We start from the raw sequence: 16,670 nt of genomic DNA on the forward strand, positions 1-16,670 counted from the left end.
GGAGTTCTTAAAAAAATTTTTGGTGAAAGGGTATTTTTTTGGGAAGTATGGAAAATTCGCGATAATTCCAATAAAATCAATCATATAAATGGTACCTTTTGAGATTGGAAGCAAGAATATAAAAAGACTATAATAATATCATGGTTAAATGGTTGCTTTTTTATTGTTTCACTCTGATTAAATTTGGTGCAAACGTTGCATTTGGGAGAAATAGCAAGAGTGAAAAGTTTTTATAAAATAATATTGGGTAAAAGGGTGTTTTTTTCGAGAAGACAGTAAGTTCTGTAGTTTCTGTTTAAAATCTCTACATTTCCCTGACTTTATGACCTCCATAGATACTTGACTTCTATCATTATCTAACATTATTATTTGATTTCATTTGGGTACCACTTTTAAAACTGATTTTTGATAGTAGAAACTCATGTTCCCTTAACCCCTTGTAGCCCCATGTGACATTTCTGTAACAAACCGAAAAAGATCGCCCAAAAGCTGTAAAAAACATATTTTTATTCTTTTAAAGCTTCTTATACAATCTTTAAGAATTGCTTCATCGAAATAATGTGCCATATTTCTAATAAATAGCACCAATAGTTTTTAATTGGCAGTTAATGTTGAAAGTTCGGCTTTTTTGGAAAACAAGCAAATTTATATAAAAACTACGAAATTCAGAAAAAATATTTTTCGTGCATAAACTAACAGGGTTTTATTTTTGGATTTTAGGAATGCGCTTAAAAATAAATATTAGATAGATTTTTGTTTGAATTTTTGCATTTATATACAAAAATAAATTATTTAAACTTTTTTTTTACTGCGCAAATTTCGAAATAACTACTAAGCAAATAATGAATTTATTGAATTTTTAAAAAATACGTGTTTTATTATAGCTAAAGCCCTTTCGATTGACATTATTAATTTTAAAATTTACGATGTTGGGTTACAAGGGGTTAACCCCAAAAAAAATACCCTTTCAGTTTGAAAGTTAATGTATGCTTAAGTTCTTAGACGTTATACACGAGTCAATGCTTTGACTCGATCTTACTCGAAGAAATGCGAAGAGAGGATTTTTTCAAAAGATTTGTCTATGTTTATTGGAAAAGCTAGCAAGAGTACCTAAGAGATGAACTTTTTCATGACAATGATAATCTTAGAGGCTTTGTCAATTTGTCGTAAGAGGCAGTACCCCTGAATAAAATCTCTTTATTTTGGATGGCATCATAGCCCATCGCACTAACCATCATGTCACGGGATACTGCTTATATATTTACGACGCCGCATAGGAGTATTTGCAGTAAAAACCTGGTCATAAGTCGATTTTCTGAAAATCAAAATTGACACCAAAAAGTTTGGCAAAGTAGGTGCAAAATAAACATGTGTCAATATGCTGCACTCATTTTTTTGTTTTTCGATCGTGTCTTGTTAAATAATGAGTTCAAAGTTAACTGTTACATCTAACTCATTTTTATTTGAATGCGAAGTATTTTGGTAAGTGTTATTCAATTTAAATTCAATTTAAAAAACTTGAATTGAATTGTTATTCTATATGCGATATCCAAGTGTTAAGATAGAAATCTAAAAAAATTTAAATGGAGAATTCTTCTTTAGTTATTTATTAACAATATTAATAAAGTTTTGAAAATGTTAGATGGTTTTTTCTATTTTAATTCGGACTTAGAACTAGTATCTAAAAACTTGATATTTTTGGTAAGTTATTATTTGAACTTTAATGATTTTGTTTTAGTATACCCCTTTATTCTGCGATGAATTGAAACTTATGAGTTTGTTTATATATTCTTTAAAACAATGCAACAAAAATTGTGTGCTCTTAGGTGCTCTTTAGAGAATCGAGGATCAATTAGTTTTTCACTTTCTGATAGAAAATACTCCTTACTTTATGCAACGTTTTTTTATTTTTAAATTAAATTAACTGATGGTATTAGTGTATTTTATTTTGGGTGATCTTAATTCAGGTTGGAGAAGAGAGAAAAGAAACTGAGAATTGGGTATTAGAGATGAGGAAAAAAATTTGAGAAAAATAATGTCGACAGGCGGAGCCATTAATCAATTTTTTTTTGTTTTTGGTTAAAGAAATAAAAATAACAAAAACTAGGTTTATATTGTATTTTCTTGTAGGAATACTCATTTTAAACAGAAATAATAACAAAAACCACGAAAAATAATTATGGCCAGGTTTTTGATGACATTACTCCTATGTGCGAAGTACGAATGCTTAATTTGAAAAAGAAGAATGTAAAATTTAATTTTATAACTATAAAAACTACATCGATTTAAGAACAAAAAACGGCGATACAAAATTTAAAGACTTTCTGCCAATGTCAATGTGTATAATTATATTTCGAAATAAAAGAAAAAAAATCATTTTAATTATACACAGTCAATTAACATATACTCCCTCTCATTAATCCATGTCTTATTTTTTTGGGGGAAGTTTTCCCAAAGTTCACGTTTTTCAATTTAAAAAAGCTTAAACTTTCTATCAACCGCATTACTTTATGCCATATTTAAGCTCCGGAAATGCGTTAAGTAATTAACAAAATTAAAAAAGAAAATAATATTCCATTCATCGACCCTTGTTTAACTGATGTCGGTGTACCCTATAGTTTCTATAGGTTTCCTGCCTTTTTTTTGCATCGTCTTCCCTTTTTTTTCGATTGCAAGCAGAAGCAATTTCATGATGAAAATCAAGTGAAATTCCCCAAATTCAGTTCAATCAAACTATGAGTAAAATTTTCTCTCATTAACCTAATTTAAAACTTAACCACCAGGCCAGGCACAGTTCAGGTGCAGGTTTTCGTACCACAATACCAAAACACACACTCATAGAAACTCATATACACTATAGATATTCAAAAGACCGGTATTTCTCGAGATGCAGAACATCCTAGGATCCAACCTAAATTCACCTTTAGGCTAAAGCCACTTCCGTCCACCATTAAGCAATTTAAAGTGTATATTCCAGAAAAAGAATAGAGCGGCAGTCCTATTTTCATAAAATATCCTCCCCCCACACAACTTTACCCCTATACCTTCCGGTCTGTCGTCGCATCGTCATCATCATCATCCAGAAACACACCGGAAAATGTTGCAGAAAATGTCTATAACATCAGTTAACCCCATTAGTAGTTAATATTTTATGTACAGCAAACATTTTAATTCGCTGCTCTGCTCTGCTTCTGTGTAAGTTTGTATAAGTGTTAGTAGTGACAAGGACAAGAAATAAATTTCCTCTTGGCTCACTTGTGCCATTGCGATATACAAGAAAAAGTCATATACAATTACAACAAAACTTCTTTTTAAAATAAATTCCAAAATCTCATTTGACGATGTTGTAGTAGAAAATCAAATCGGGTGAACAAAAAAAAAATATCCTTAAAAAAAAAGAAAACTTTTTTATCCTTCGGCTCTTCGACTCATAGATGGAACAAAAGGTTGATTCCAAAACAACAACCCCCTTCTTCTTATATGTTTTTTTTTTTGTTTTGTTATTTTACGAAAAATAGCTACTCCATGTTGTGAATGTGTGTATCTGGAAGATATGTATCTTTATTGTACTAGTTTTTTTTTTATGTACATATAACGGTATGTATGAGTTTATGTGTATAAAGATGCAGATTTGACCTTTACTGCACTAACCCGGTATGACACGATCCATTTCACAGCAATTTTCACATTTCCCCCCCGAACCCTACCCCTTTTCTATCCCAATATAATAATAATTCTTGTGAAGTTAGGGTGGCTGTGAGGCTGGAAACATCCAAATACCTTACTCTGTACAGGAACTCCCGATTTCTGACATTCCCCACCAACGACGACGACACGACGACAAAGACCGACACCGACAAAATGGTAAGAGTATACTATACCTATCTACTACTATACACTACTATGTCGTCGGTGCGATGGTGACAATGTTGAATGTGTGTAGTAACCATTTCAGCTAGATGTCTTTTGCATTATGGATAATGTAAACATGTCATTAATAATTCGTTACGATAGAGCACACACAGAGAATTCTGCAAGGAAAAGGGGTTTGCATTGATGGGGTGGTGACTTTCACTACTCTTCTACTACACCACCACCCGATAAAATAATAAAAAAAAAAAACAAGAAGAAAAAAAAACAAGAAAAGCACTCAAAAGATAGAAGGAGCAGCGAGGAAGTTTCACATATTATATGAAGAGAGAACCAAAGCCATATCCGACTGATGGGAAGCTGGGAGCATTAATTATTCAGATGGCAGTTAGGTAACACTCAACCTATGTCCGTCTTTGAGAGACCGTTTTGCTATATTTCCAAGTTTAAGGTTTCAAGTGGATGAAACTCGAGAACTCTCTTCTTTTTTTTTTTTCTTCTATCCAACTATTTATACGTGAGGTCATCTAAACGGGTAAGGGGTAGGTACCTAACTCTTCGACTTGAGTGCAGCAGCGGTATTATGGAATTATAAAGGAATATTTATTTTGTGCTAATTATAAAAGCATATAATGCAAAGCGATTATAGTGAGATTTTATAGAAGAAAATCATGAAGAAGATACAAAGTATTTTCGTTATAGTGCTTGAACAAATTTGTTCATCGAAAGAGCCAAACAATACTTTTCTTCTAAGGGGACATTTTTGTTTTTGTTTAAAAGATTGATTTCCTTGAAGACAACGACTTAAATTTTCAAATACAAACAATATTGTCTAGAAGAATATTTAAGCAAATCTAATTATGTTTTTTGGAAAAGTTTGGTGAAATATTTATGGTATGGTAAAGTTTGCCAGAACATCCTTCGATAACACTGGTCAACAAAATAAAACTTTTTTTTGTTACAGAAACCAAAATATAGTTTTCTATAGGTTTTTGTTTTTGTGCTGAGCTTGAATCCGAAGTTAAAAAATTCTATCACATCACGTTTTTGACATATCCCCGTTAGAAAATCGAAAAAGCCGCTTTTTACCAGTTTTCGAGGTTATTTCTTAGCGTTTGGTTATTTTTTTATTTTTATTAAATTTGTAAACGTTTCTAAAAGGCACTTTGTCTTTCTACATTCATTTAAGTTTTTTAAAGTGAAAACTTCTTTAGTATCGTAGTGATTTGAAACATTATGAAACGAAAAAGCGACATGAAAAAACAATTGATTATAACTTTTTTGTTTTAATAGATAGATAAATAAAATTCATACTGTAGGTAAGTAATAGAATACACTATAATTGTACAAAGTTTCAATTAATTTCCTATTCAAAATTCTGAGATAACGCTGAAAAAATGGTTTTTTTCTAAACACGTTATATCTTTTGATCTACAGCACACACAAATTTAATTTAACTTTAATACGCATACTGAGCATATTACTTTTTCTTTGATATATCACACATAACTGTGCAAGTTACACAATTTTAAATTGAAAAACTTGAAAAATAACTCAAAACACTTGTAGAGATCTGTGGCCGATGACCAGTAACCAGTGTAGGAAGTACTGTAATCTTAGTTTGAAATTTCGACAAATTCTTACTTTTTTGTTAATAAAAGGTGAAATAATAAGCTTTTAGATTATATTAAATTTATTATAGGTTGTTATTTAAAAAAAAATGGATTTAATGGTGTTAGAAGAGAAAAAAGATTGATTTTTTTCTTTTTTTGATGAAAACTGATTGGGTTCAAAAAATTCTAGCTCTTTTTTTGTAGATGTTGTATGGACATGGTCGATATAAATATTTTTAGCTGAAACAATACACTTTCTTTTTGTCTTTTTAGAAGAAAAAAATTTTTCTTTTGCTTTTTTCATGAAAAATTATTGTTTTGAATAAATTATTTTACACTTTTTGTGCATTTTTAAAAATTTAAGTAGGTATGGCTTTATTCATTAGAAAAAATTTTAAGCTTTTCAATAGTGTATTTTCTTCAAGAAAAATGATTTTTTAAGGTTTCACTTCTACCAGGTGTGAATTCCAATCTTAAGTTGAAATCAACGTGGTTGGTACATAATAGAAAATCTCAAAAAGCTCTTTACCAATTGCATTCAAATTTTGACAGCACAGCACACAAAAAACCTATAGAAGAGAATATTTTGGTTTCTGTAATAGAAACTTTGTTGACCAAATTAATTAGTGGAAAAATCCATTAATACCTTTAACAAATTTTAGACTTTTCTACATTGTTGAGGACCTTCAAGTTTCGTTCTGTACAAAATGTACCTTCTTACGAACTTGATGATTTGTCGACTCTTTACGAAGAATAGTTTAATTAATCCTTAGATTACAAGTCAGAAGAAAAGAAGGCATTTACCACTATAAAAACAAAAATGGAGGCGCTGGACAGACTTAGTTGATTTGTTATATTTTCCCAAGTTATTCACCTACGTTGTTAGAGTAGAGATTCATTTTTAAACACACGACTGGCCGACAGGGAACCATGCATCGAGAACTTATGTAAAATACAATGTAGGTACGTGTAGACTAAAGCGGCCCATAGACAAGACACTTGTGTACACACTTGTGCACACATTTGTGTGTACACCGCATCACAGACGGCACACCGATCATGACACCGACACCAAAAAACCAAAAAGTTTTGATTTTGTGACTCCGGTGTGCACACAAGTGTGGTGTCTATGGGCCGCTTAAAGGATTTTTTCTCGGTAGCTGCCCCCTTTAGTTATAGCATAGGCGGATCCAGGGGGGGGGGGCACGGGGGCACGTGCCCCCCCCCCCAGAACTTAAAGTTCATACTTAAAGGAAATCAAACTATAAGAGTTTTAAAAATATATGAATAATAACAGAAAGAACGTGAGTGAAACTCTTGTCTATTTCTGGCTGAAAATGCGAATTTTATTGATTGTTGCATCCCTTTCCCATGAAAAGCTCCACCCCACAAATAAATAAACGGCTATTTGTTGGGTACACACGAATTTTTTTTTTTTTCGATTTAAAAAAAAGTGAATTTTCAAAGTGATTTTTGTGAAAAATTTTGATATGGACATCGAATGACATTGAATGATATTCTAAAAGAAAAATAATTGTATATTCAACTCTATTTTTTCATACAGAGGGGTTAAAAAATTTGCACTTCTTTCGTTGTTTTTTTTTAACATTAGTGTTTTTAAAATAGCGGAACACGTCACAAAATTGCATAAACTATATATTATAGAACTGCTGGATATGTAGAACTAACTTGCATTTCAGAAGTTTGCCCAAGTTTGCACCCCGAAAATAAAGACCCTTGAAAAAAAACTCCTCAAAAGCGACCCTTACTTATAGATTTTTATAAATATTATTTTATTGAGAAAATTTCTCCAGGGATACCTTTAAAAATATGTAAAAAAAATAGTGTTCCAAATTTCAAAAGAATCGGTGCAGTAGTTTTGAAGTTATGAGGAGCACCGGCGTTGAAAACATTAGTTGTGGGGATAACGATTTACAGTTTTGAACTCTGCCAGAGAAAAATATGACCCGCTAAAAACTAACAGATTGCCATATTGTTTTAGCGTAAATACATTTCATAAGGAAATCTTATTAAAATCAACGATCAATAAGGTTTTTTTAAGGAGATTTCTTATTATTTTTATAGAGAAAATCTTATTTAAATTTGACTGAAAAGTTGATTTTTTTTGCAACTTAGCACTAGAACAAAAATCGCGATCAATATTTTCATGGCAGGTTGGTTCAGGTGGTAAGGTGGGCGACTAATGATTTGAAGTCTCCAGTTCGATTCCAGCCTGGTCATCGTTTTTTTTATTTTTTTGCAGATTTTAAAACAATAAGGAAAACCCGATTGTTTTAATAAGGTTTCCTTCTTTGATGAAAACCATAGAGAAATCTTATTGTTTTTGTTCTATTTTATGTGGTCTATTTTTCTCTGTGTGGACTAAAAGACTAAAACGTTCCTAAGGGAAGTATTAAAATACTCATAACTTGGTCAATTTGGTTCCAAGAGAGCTACAATTTGAACACAATATTCTTGAGATATAAAACAATTTAACCCCTTGTAGCTCCATGTGACATTTCTGTAACAAACCGAAAAAGATTGCATAAAAGCTCTACAAACTATTTTTTTTTTTTTTCTTTTGAAGCTTCTAATATTATAATCTTTAAGTATTGCTTTATCGAAATAGTACTTCAAATTTCTAATAAATAGCACCAATAGTTTTTAATTGACAGTTAATGTTGAAAGTTGGGCTTTTTTTGAAAATAAGCAAATTTGTGTAAAAACTACGAAATTCAAAAAAAAAAATAGTTTTTGTTATTTTGTTAGTTTTTGGATTTTGGGAAAGTGCCTAAAAATTAATATTCGATAGTTGTTTGCTTGAATTTTTGCATTTTTATATAAAAATGAATTATTTAAACTTTTTTTTACTAACAAAATATCGAAATAACTAAGTAAATAATGACTTTTTTGAATTTTTAAAAAATACGTGTTTTATTAAAGATAAAGGCCAATCGATTGACTTATTAATTTTTAAATTTACGAGCTTGGGTTACAAAAGGTTAATGCAAATAAAAAAAATAAAACTTGGTTTCCCGGCAAAAAAGTATGATTCAGTTTTTTTTTGTTATTCTTAGGAACTTTAATATTTATTAGAATGAAGTCTTTAGTATTTGACTAAAAACTACTAGGTCATTAACTAATGGTATAATTTATTATGTCCATAAAATTGCAAAATTTTATACAAAATCAATTAAAAAACGTAAACATTTTTTTTTTTTAAATTTCATCTTTAAAACCTAATTTCTCAAAAACTATTTGGTGAAACAACTTAAGTCAAAAAATTAAATAAAGAATAGATTACTAACTTTAATATAGCACAGAATTGTACGTGCATTTTACGATTTTTTATATTTTTTTTCTTCCGGCTAATCCAGGAGTAAGAGGGTTAGCACTTAAGTGGCTTTTACTGTAACAAGAAAATGAAAATTTTTCCTTCCGAATAACTTTTTGGTCATTTGGTACCTATTTGATGTGGGAAATGTGCCTAAATATTTTTGGCCAGGTTTTAGACCACTGTGGGTCGTTAAAACTTTCTGCTTGTTAGTCAGTCGTATGGTACTTCACTTTATTTCTAACTGTTATTGCTGTTTTTTTTTTGCCAATCCGTCCCTTGTGCCCCCCCCAGAAAAAAATCCTGGATCCGCCCCTGAGTTATAGTAATCAAAATTAAAACCTTCTGCAAAGGCATTAGAAAGCGCTAGTTGTACGTTTTTTTGGTTCTTAAAGGCTGAGCCCTTGGTTTAGCTATTCAAGTTTGCTTACCTATTTTAATAAACCCCACCTTTAACCAAAATCTCTGCTTTTTAAAAAGATACAAGTTAACGCCAGATACATTTTTACAATGCATCATATTCATGACAATAACATGATCATGCAAAGGAATTCTCTATTTGGTATTTGGTATTCGGTCGAATGTTGCAGAACTTTGCCAAACTATTCGGCCATATTCAGCCAAATATTCGGCTGCATATCTTATTTATTTAACTAAGGCTTTAAACGAATAGAATGCAAGGTAATTTATTAGAGCGAGTCTTTTGATGATTTTGGAAGAAGTCGTAAGTTTTGACTGTCACGAATTCTAAATTAAAGTTAGCAGATGACACTAGAAATAGACCACATTATTGGTAAAGGAAACAAAATATATCTCATGGCATGGCGTGTTTTTGGTTAAGATAAACGGGGGTCTAAAAACGACTATGAATATGCCCCACGTGTATTTCCTTAAAAAGCATACAAAAAAGTCTATTTTTAATTTTTGTTCTTCGTCAATACAAAATCAACTATGATTTCAATGAAAGTTTCATGCTCAAGATTAGTTATCATTTACAAATTCATAAACGAGCAGACTTTATTTCGTTGTTCATGTACCAAATTTCTGTAGGTATAAACAAATCCGTTTTCCGCATGTTTAGTTTAAATTTTCTTTATTTGATAACAGTTAATGTTCCATTCGTACCTGAATAGGATTGCGATTAAAAATACCAAAATTAGGAAGCATTAAGTCAGTAATACAACGTTGTTTATTCAGAGCCCAAAAACGTTCCCGGAAATGACGTTTGACCCATAACTTTTTTTAAATTTTTTAGTGGCTTCAAAATTATCTTTTGATCATGATACCGCCAAAAAAAAGATTTTAATCTAAATCTAAATCCATCCCAAAACTAGCATTCCCGGAGTGCAAAAGTCGGTCAGTGAAAAAAAATTCGTCAGTTTGTTCTGGTTAAAAAATGCCTGGAACTCATTTCTCCACCTGCTATAGATTTTAGCACATAGCTAATAGTTGTTTACCAAAGTCAAAAATGTATTTCTTGGGATATCATTTAACCCTTTCAACACACAAGAAGTATTTCAAAGATTAGAAGGAAAACAAATTCTTCACAACTCTGCACTACAGACTTTCTCCAAAAATTCGTTTAACCTAAATTTATCAGCATATAACACTGGTTAACAAGGTTTTCGCCACATGAACCAAAATATACTTTTCTATATGTTTTTGATGTGCTGAACTCGAATCTGAAGTCAGAAAATTTGTATTGGCCTCCGTTTTTGAAATATTACCGTTAGAAAGCCGAAGAACGTCATTTTGGCTGTTTTCAAGGTTATGTTTTTATGTGGGGTAATTCCTTATGAAAAAATTTGTTAAGGTGCCCATAAGAACTGGTTTTATTCTTCCAAAAAATATTTAAAATTTAAGGAGTGGTCTTTGACCCAGAAACAGCACTGGCCAAATAAATTAAACTTTTGTTTTGCCACAAGAACCAAAATATACTTTTCTAAAGGTTTTTGGGTTGCTGAACTCGAATCCGCTGTCAGAAAAATTCTTTTGGCCTCCGTTCTTGAAATATAACCGTTATAAAATGCAAAAAAAAAAGTTTTTTTATAACGGTTATATTCTAATAGAATTTTTTTGATTGCGGATTCGAGTTTAGCGACCCAAAAACCTCTAGAAAAGTATATATTGGTTCTTGTGGCAAAAATTTTATGACCAGGGACTTAAACTTAAGATTAAATTTAGTTTCTATTTGGCTTACTAACTGAAACTTAAGATATCTCGAGCAATTAAAGAGATATCGGGAAAGTTTAAACAGTATTTAAAACAAGAATATCTGTTCTTATAATCGGTACAAATTTGTTTATAATGAATTACCCCACACAAGAACAGAAGCTCGAAAAAAGCCAAAATGACGTTTTTTAGCATTTTATAACGGTAATATCTCAAAAACGGAGGCCAATCAAATTTTCCTGATTTCAGATTCGAGTTCAGCACATCGAAAACCTCTAGAAAAGTATATCAATTTTGTTCAATTTTGTTGACCAGTGTAATTTTTTTAAAATTTCATAGAAAATATTTAAAATTTTTGCACATTAGGTAATGCATTTTTTTTTTTTTTTATTTAATGAAGATCCAGTTCCAAACTATCAAATTTGTGAGCTAAAGATAAAAATAGTTAAAGAAGTCACTACATTAAGGCAATTCATAAAATATGGGAAGGTAAGGGATAGACTTAAAACTTATCGTCTATGAAAATGCTGCATTCCGCTATTTAAGCAAAAATATAATATCAAAATATATGATATTATGCAAAAACATATTTAAAAAATACCAATATTTGATAATCCGTTTTAATTTTAACCAAAACTTTAATTTTTTTATAAAAAAAAATCCCTTGGCATTAATTTAATACAATAACAGATTTTTTGTCAGATTTTCATTCAACGAAATTTTTTTTCGATGACTTGCCTTTCGAAGAATTTTTATTCGAAGAATTGCTAATCAAAGATTACCATTCTAAGAATTCTTTGCATTAGGCATTTAGGTCTCAAGTCAGAAGTCTTAGTTTTTCAGAAAATGAGATTGAAATTTGATTAATGCATGCAACTTTTAAGTTATTAACCAGCTTATTTTTTTATGAAGCATAGAATAATAAATGAAAGGATATAGAATTGTTATTCGAAGAATTGTTCTCCGCAGAATTGTTTTACGATTAATTATTTTCGAAAAATTGCTGATCGAAAATTGTTATTTGAAGAATTGTTGTTCTATGAGTTATTTTTTCGATTGTACTCGAAGAATTGTAATTTTTAAAATTAATTATGTTGATTTTAAACGATGTTTTGGTTTTGAGTTGAAAAGATTTATGGCGAATAAAAAAAATTTGTAATAGGTTTTTTTTTGTATCTACAGACATGTTTAACTTTATTGGTATATCCTCAACACAATTTTTTTGGATTGTTTTAAAATGTATTGTATTAAAATTTCAAACACAAAATTTTACACCAGACAGCTCAATGCAATTTTGATTCAAAGTTTGAAAAATGTATAAATATCAGAAACTTATTAAAAAATTCTGAGGTTTTCAAAACTTTTTTATGTCAATATAGAATAGTTTGTATTTTTTTTAACGTTAAAGATATCTGTACAAATTTAACACTTAATTTTAATTTAAATTATTAATTTTGTTTCACGCACCTCAACTTGTCCCCAACCATCCACATTCATTTTAGCCGCAGCTTCAACACTTTCCTTTGCTCCCATTTTGCTTGTAAGTCCTTTCTAATATTTCAACGATATGTTCCAGATGCAATTTTTTCTTCAAATTATAATCCTTTTTTTGAAGTTTTTTGAGTTTTTCTCAAAAAAAAATTTCGTTTCTTATTTTATTTTACAGTTTTTTTTCTTATATTTTTTGAGTTAAACCTGTTTTTGTTTCAATTCCGCGCACAGTCGGCACAATATTTTCCCAAAAAAAAAAACAACAACAAGAGAAAAAAAACAAGTGTCCTTGCCAGAATTCTATATATCCTAGTTATATGTATTCACACTCTGTAAAGATTGTCTTTTGTTATTTTTTTTTTTTTTATATTAATTGTTTACAGTCCTTTTGTTTGCAGCTTAAAGATATAATTATTACACTTGATAATTTAACTTTATTAAAGACGTCATGTTTTGATTTTTTTTTTTTAGATATTTTTTTGTTTGCTTTTCTCGATTATAGAGATTTTAAACGTCTGAAGAAGAAAAAAAAATGTGCCTCCTTTTCGTATATATAGATTTAACTTTATGCTTAAATTTCTGATTTATTTTGAATTCTATTCGAGGACACTCATTTGTTGTGGATCACTTTCCAATATGAGAGAGAATAATATTCCTTTTTCTTATTGTTGAAAAATTTATTTTTGCTACTACTGTTTGGAACTGATGATGATACGTCTCTCAGGTTTCGTTAAGTTTTATAGCCTCTCCAAGGCACAGCTGCCTGGAAGTGCGATGATGTCCTTTTGTGAATATAGCAACTTTTTTACCCCCGCCTTCAACCCGAATCTCCTTTTCGTTGATGCTGCTTGCTGGTGCTGGTGGTGCTGGAGCTGGTACTGCTACTACCTTCTCGACAACTCTGTGGTGCTATGCGTCAAACACACCCACCTATATTTTTTGAAAATTATCTAAAATTAAAAACCGCAGATGTATCCTTTTCAATTCTGCAAAGTTTTCTTGCACTTGTTTTTTCAACACATTTACACTTTATTGGTTTTGAGTCCTTTTTTTTTTTGGTTGGTATTTTAAGGATTCTGTTTTGCAAAATGCAATATTTTTGTATTATTTTTTTTTTTATTTTATACACAAACACAGACACACAAAAGGGGAGGGGGGGACGTCAACACCCGAAATTTCACAACGGTTCGATAATTTTCTACAACACCCTTTTTTTTGTGTCGAAAAGGACTTTTTTTTATTTTTGGGTTTTAATTTGCAAAAGGATGCAAGTTTAACACTTATATTTATCACTTAACTTAAGATATCCTTGAAATTTAATCTTTTTTAAGGACTAAATTGTATCTTTTTTTTTTCTGCTCGTAGAATATCCTTAGAGATATATTTTTATAGCACACAGGACACACGAAGAAGAAGTAAAGTCGTGCTGACGACGATGACGAGGATGGTGATGATGATGGTGGTGATGTGTACGGATCGATACACCGACGAAAGTAGTAGAGAAAGGACTCTGTGTTCGCGTGTATAGCACAGAGATGAATTGATGCTGTTGTGCTGCTGCTGCTGAATGATGATGGTAGTGGTGGTGCGCGAATTCTGCTCTTGCTCCTTCGTTCGGCTACTGTTATTTCTACTCCTGTTTCTGTCCTGTTGTTGTTGATGATGGTGTTTTTTATTTTTAATATTTTTTGTTTGTGTTCCGATTTTACTCTCTTTTTAGATTTGTTTTTGAAAGTTTTTTTAAATTTGTTGATGTTTAGTAGCAATCGACTATATTATTATAGTTCAAAGGATGTGGTTAAATGCGATTTTCTCTTATTTTTTTGCAGCTTCTCTTGATTAAGTTCATTCGGCAGGAACAATTATAGAATTGCAAAAAGAAAAAATTGGAAAATGTAAACAATATGAGAGTTTGAGGATGAAAATAGCAGTACACTGGCTGCGAGGAGATATTTGATGCGCTCACAGATGAACTCAACGAATCGTTCGAAACCTGGAAAAATCTCAACGAAACTTGACGGGGGCGGGGGAATCTCAATCAGAAGGACTTGAGGATTTTTTTTTTTTTTGTTTTTTTTTTTTTTCGTTCGTAGCAAAAATGTCCTTTTTATACTTAATTGATGTAGCCTCCACCACACCTAGTTTTTTTTTTTTTTTTTCTTTGCAAAAAAAAACTTTTATTTTATCAATCACAGTCCGTAATCGAGATTTAGGATTCGTAACTCACAATTCATTTAAAGTCCTTTGTACTTTTCACTAGAAAAAATTATATCCTTCAGAGCATCCCTTTCTCACTCGCGAGTAGGCATTTTTAACTTTCGATGCAAATAAAATTTAAAGATACTTTTTTTTGGGGTATATTCTTTTGTTTTCGTTTATTTTTGGGGGAGAAACTATATAAAGTTAATCTTCTTTTTTGGAAATCCTTGGGAGACTTACAAAACAAACTAATACAAAAAAAAAAACAGTTACATATATTATATATATTTTTAAGGATAATGAAGAACTGGATGTATATTATTAAATTTTGTTTCTAAAAAGCTACGACCACACAACCGACAACGATGAAATTCGTGAAATTTTTGCCTTTAAGGATACTTTTGGTTGGAAAAAAGCCACCCTTTTGGAGGTACACCACCCATGCGCTGGAAGGATGAAGGAATATCCTAACATCTCTGTGTAGATGGATAAGGAGAGGATGAACCGCTTTCACATCTCGCATACAGTGATTTCAACATCCCTTAAATTTGAAAAAAAAGTAAAATAAGAGATAAAAAAAAAAAACAAACATGTCCGCTATGTTGTTGAACATGTGTGAGGATTGTAAGCGTGTGACTTTTTAGTTTACTATAAATATTTTATGGTTCGTTAAGTTGTGAATGTGTGTTTGGTTTTTTTTTTTTTTTTTTGGTTTATTTTATATTTTGTTAGAAGATTTACTATCTCTCTCAGCCGATACCATTGGAATGGACCTAATTTTCGTCGTCGTATAAGAGGTAAGGTAAAAGGTGGGTGATGGAGGTGTTGGTTGCATTGATGTGGAAGGGAATAATAATGATGATGATGCTGTTGATGATGATGATTATAATGATGATGATGTGCTTCTTCTTTGCTGGTGTTTTATATGTCGTTGGAATTTGTTTACATTTAGCTTAAAGAGGAACAACGAAATTGAAATCAACAAATCATAATTTTTTGCTGGACAAGTTACCTGTACCTGAGTTAAGAGGTTTTTATATGATATTTTGAGGTAGTTTTTTTTGGTATTTCCATAGAGAGGTGATAGTTTGTATTTTTAGAGGAGCTTTCTACTGTTTGATAAGAGATTTTGAAAGTGAAAATGCGAATTTCCTATATATTGTCTAAAACGTACTATAAATATTGTTTAACATACTTTGAACAAAATAAACAACAAACACTTAAAGTTAACACAGTGAGAAGATGGAACACTGAAACTTTTCGATTTAAGAAGATTTTTTATTTTTCTAATAGCAACAGGCTAACCTACAGAGTTTAAGTGCAAAGTAATAATAGAAAATCACCATATACCTACTAAAGTTCAATTTATACTTTTACTACCCCACCTGTCACCTGTGGGATGTGGAAATTTCTGGGTTTCACTTCAAATGCAACCTTATAGTCCAGTGCATTTATGATGTTCATATATAGGCGACCCAGCAGTTTGTACCACCCCCAAATTTTTTTTGTTCATTCGATAGAGTATTGGCTGAATATCATTACCCCGATTTTTCGCACTCGCGAAATTCACCTTTCGGCTGCCACTTGGATTTTAGTTTTTATTGAATATCTCGATTTCTATTTATCCTACATAAAAGTTGTGTATACAAGAAACGTAGGCAATTAAATTTCGCGTCTTTTATGTTAAGAACATTTTTTCGATATTCTGAATATTAAAAAAGTTACATACCAAAAAAGTAAAAAAAAAACGAAAATAATGACAATTTTAAAGATTTGAGCACTTTTTATCAAAATTATGAAAAAACGTATTGAGAAGAGATTATTTGCTTTAAAATTCTCTACAACTCTGCCATACAAATTTTTTTTTGTATCTCTATAATTAATAAAGTTATTAATACTTTTTTGTTAAAAAGTACCACTTTTTTACGAAATGAAGAGACTTAAATATAAAAAAATTGCAGGTCCTGAATTTTCTCTTGTAACATAAAGCT

At 30.7% G+C, this 16,670-nt stretch overlaps 1 protein-coding gene across 1 annotated transcript in view; it reads right to left on the reverse strand.

Annotated features, from left to right (window-relative positions):
• Positions 1-15,067, reverse strand: part of LOC129908976 (uncharacterized) — a 50,683-nt gene extending 35,616 nt beyond the window's left edge. Inside the window, exon 1 of the mRNA XM_055985836.1 lies at positions 12,457-15,067. Within this exon, the coding sequence (XP_055841811.1) occupies positions 12,457-12,522 (66 nt within the window). The 5' untranslated portion in view covers positions 12,523-15,067. The remainder of the gene's footprint in view (positions 1-12,456) is intronic.
• Between the last annotated feature and the right edge of the window lie 1,603 nt (positions 15,068-16,670).

The sequence above is a fragment of the Episyrphus balteatus genome, chromosome 2 (assembly GCF_945859705.1).
Source record: "Episyrphus balteatus chromosome 2, idEpiBalt1.1, whole genome shotgun sequence".
Lineage (NCBI taxonomy): Eukaryota > Metazoa > Arthropoda > Insecta > Diptera > Syrphidae > Episyrphus > Episyrphus balteatus.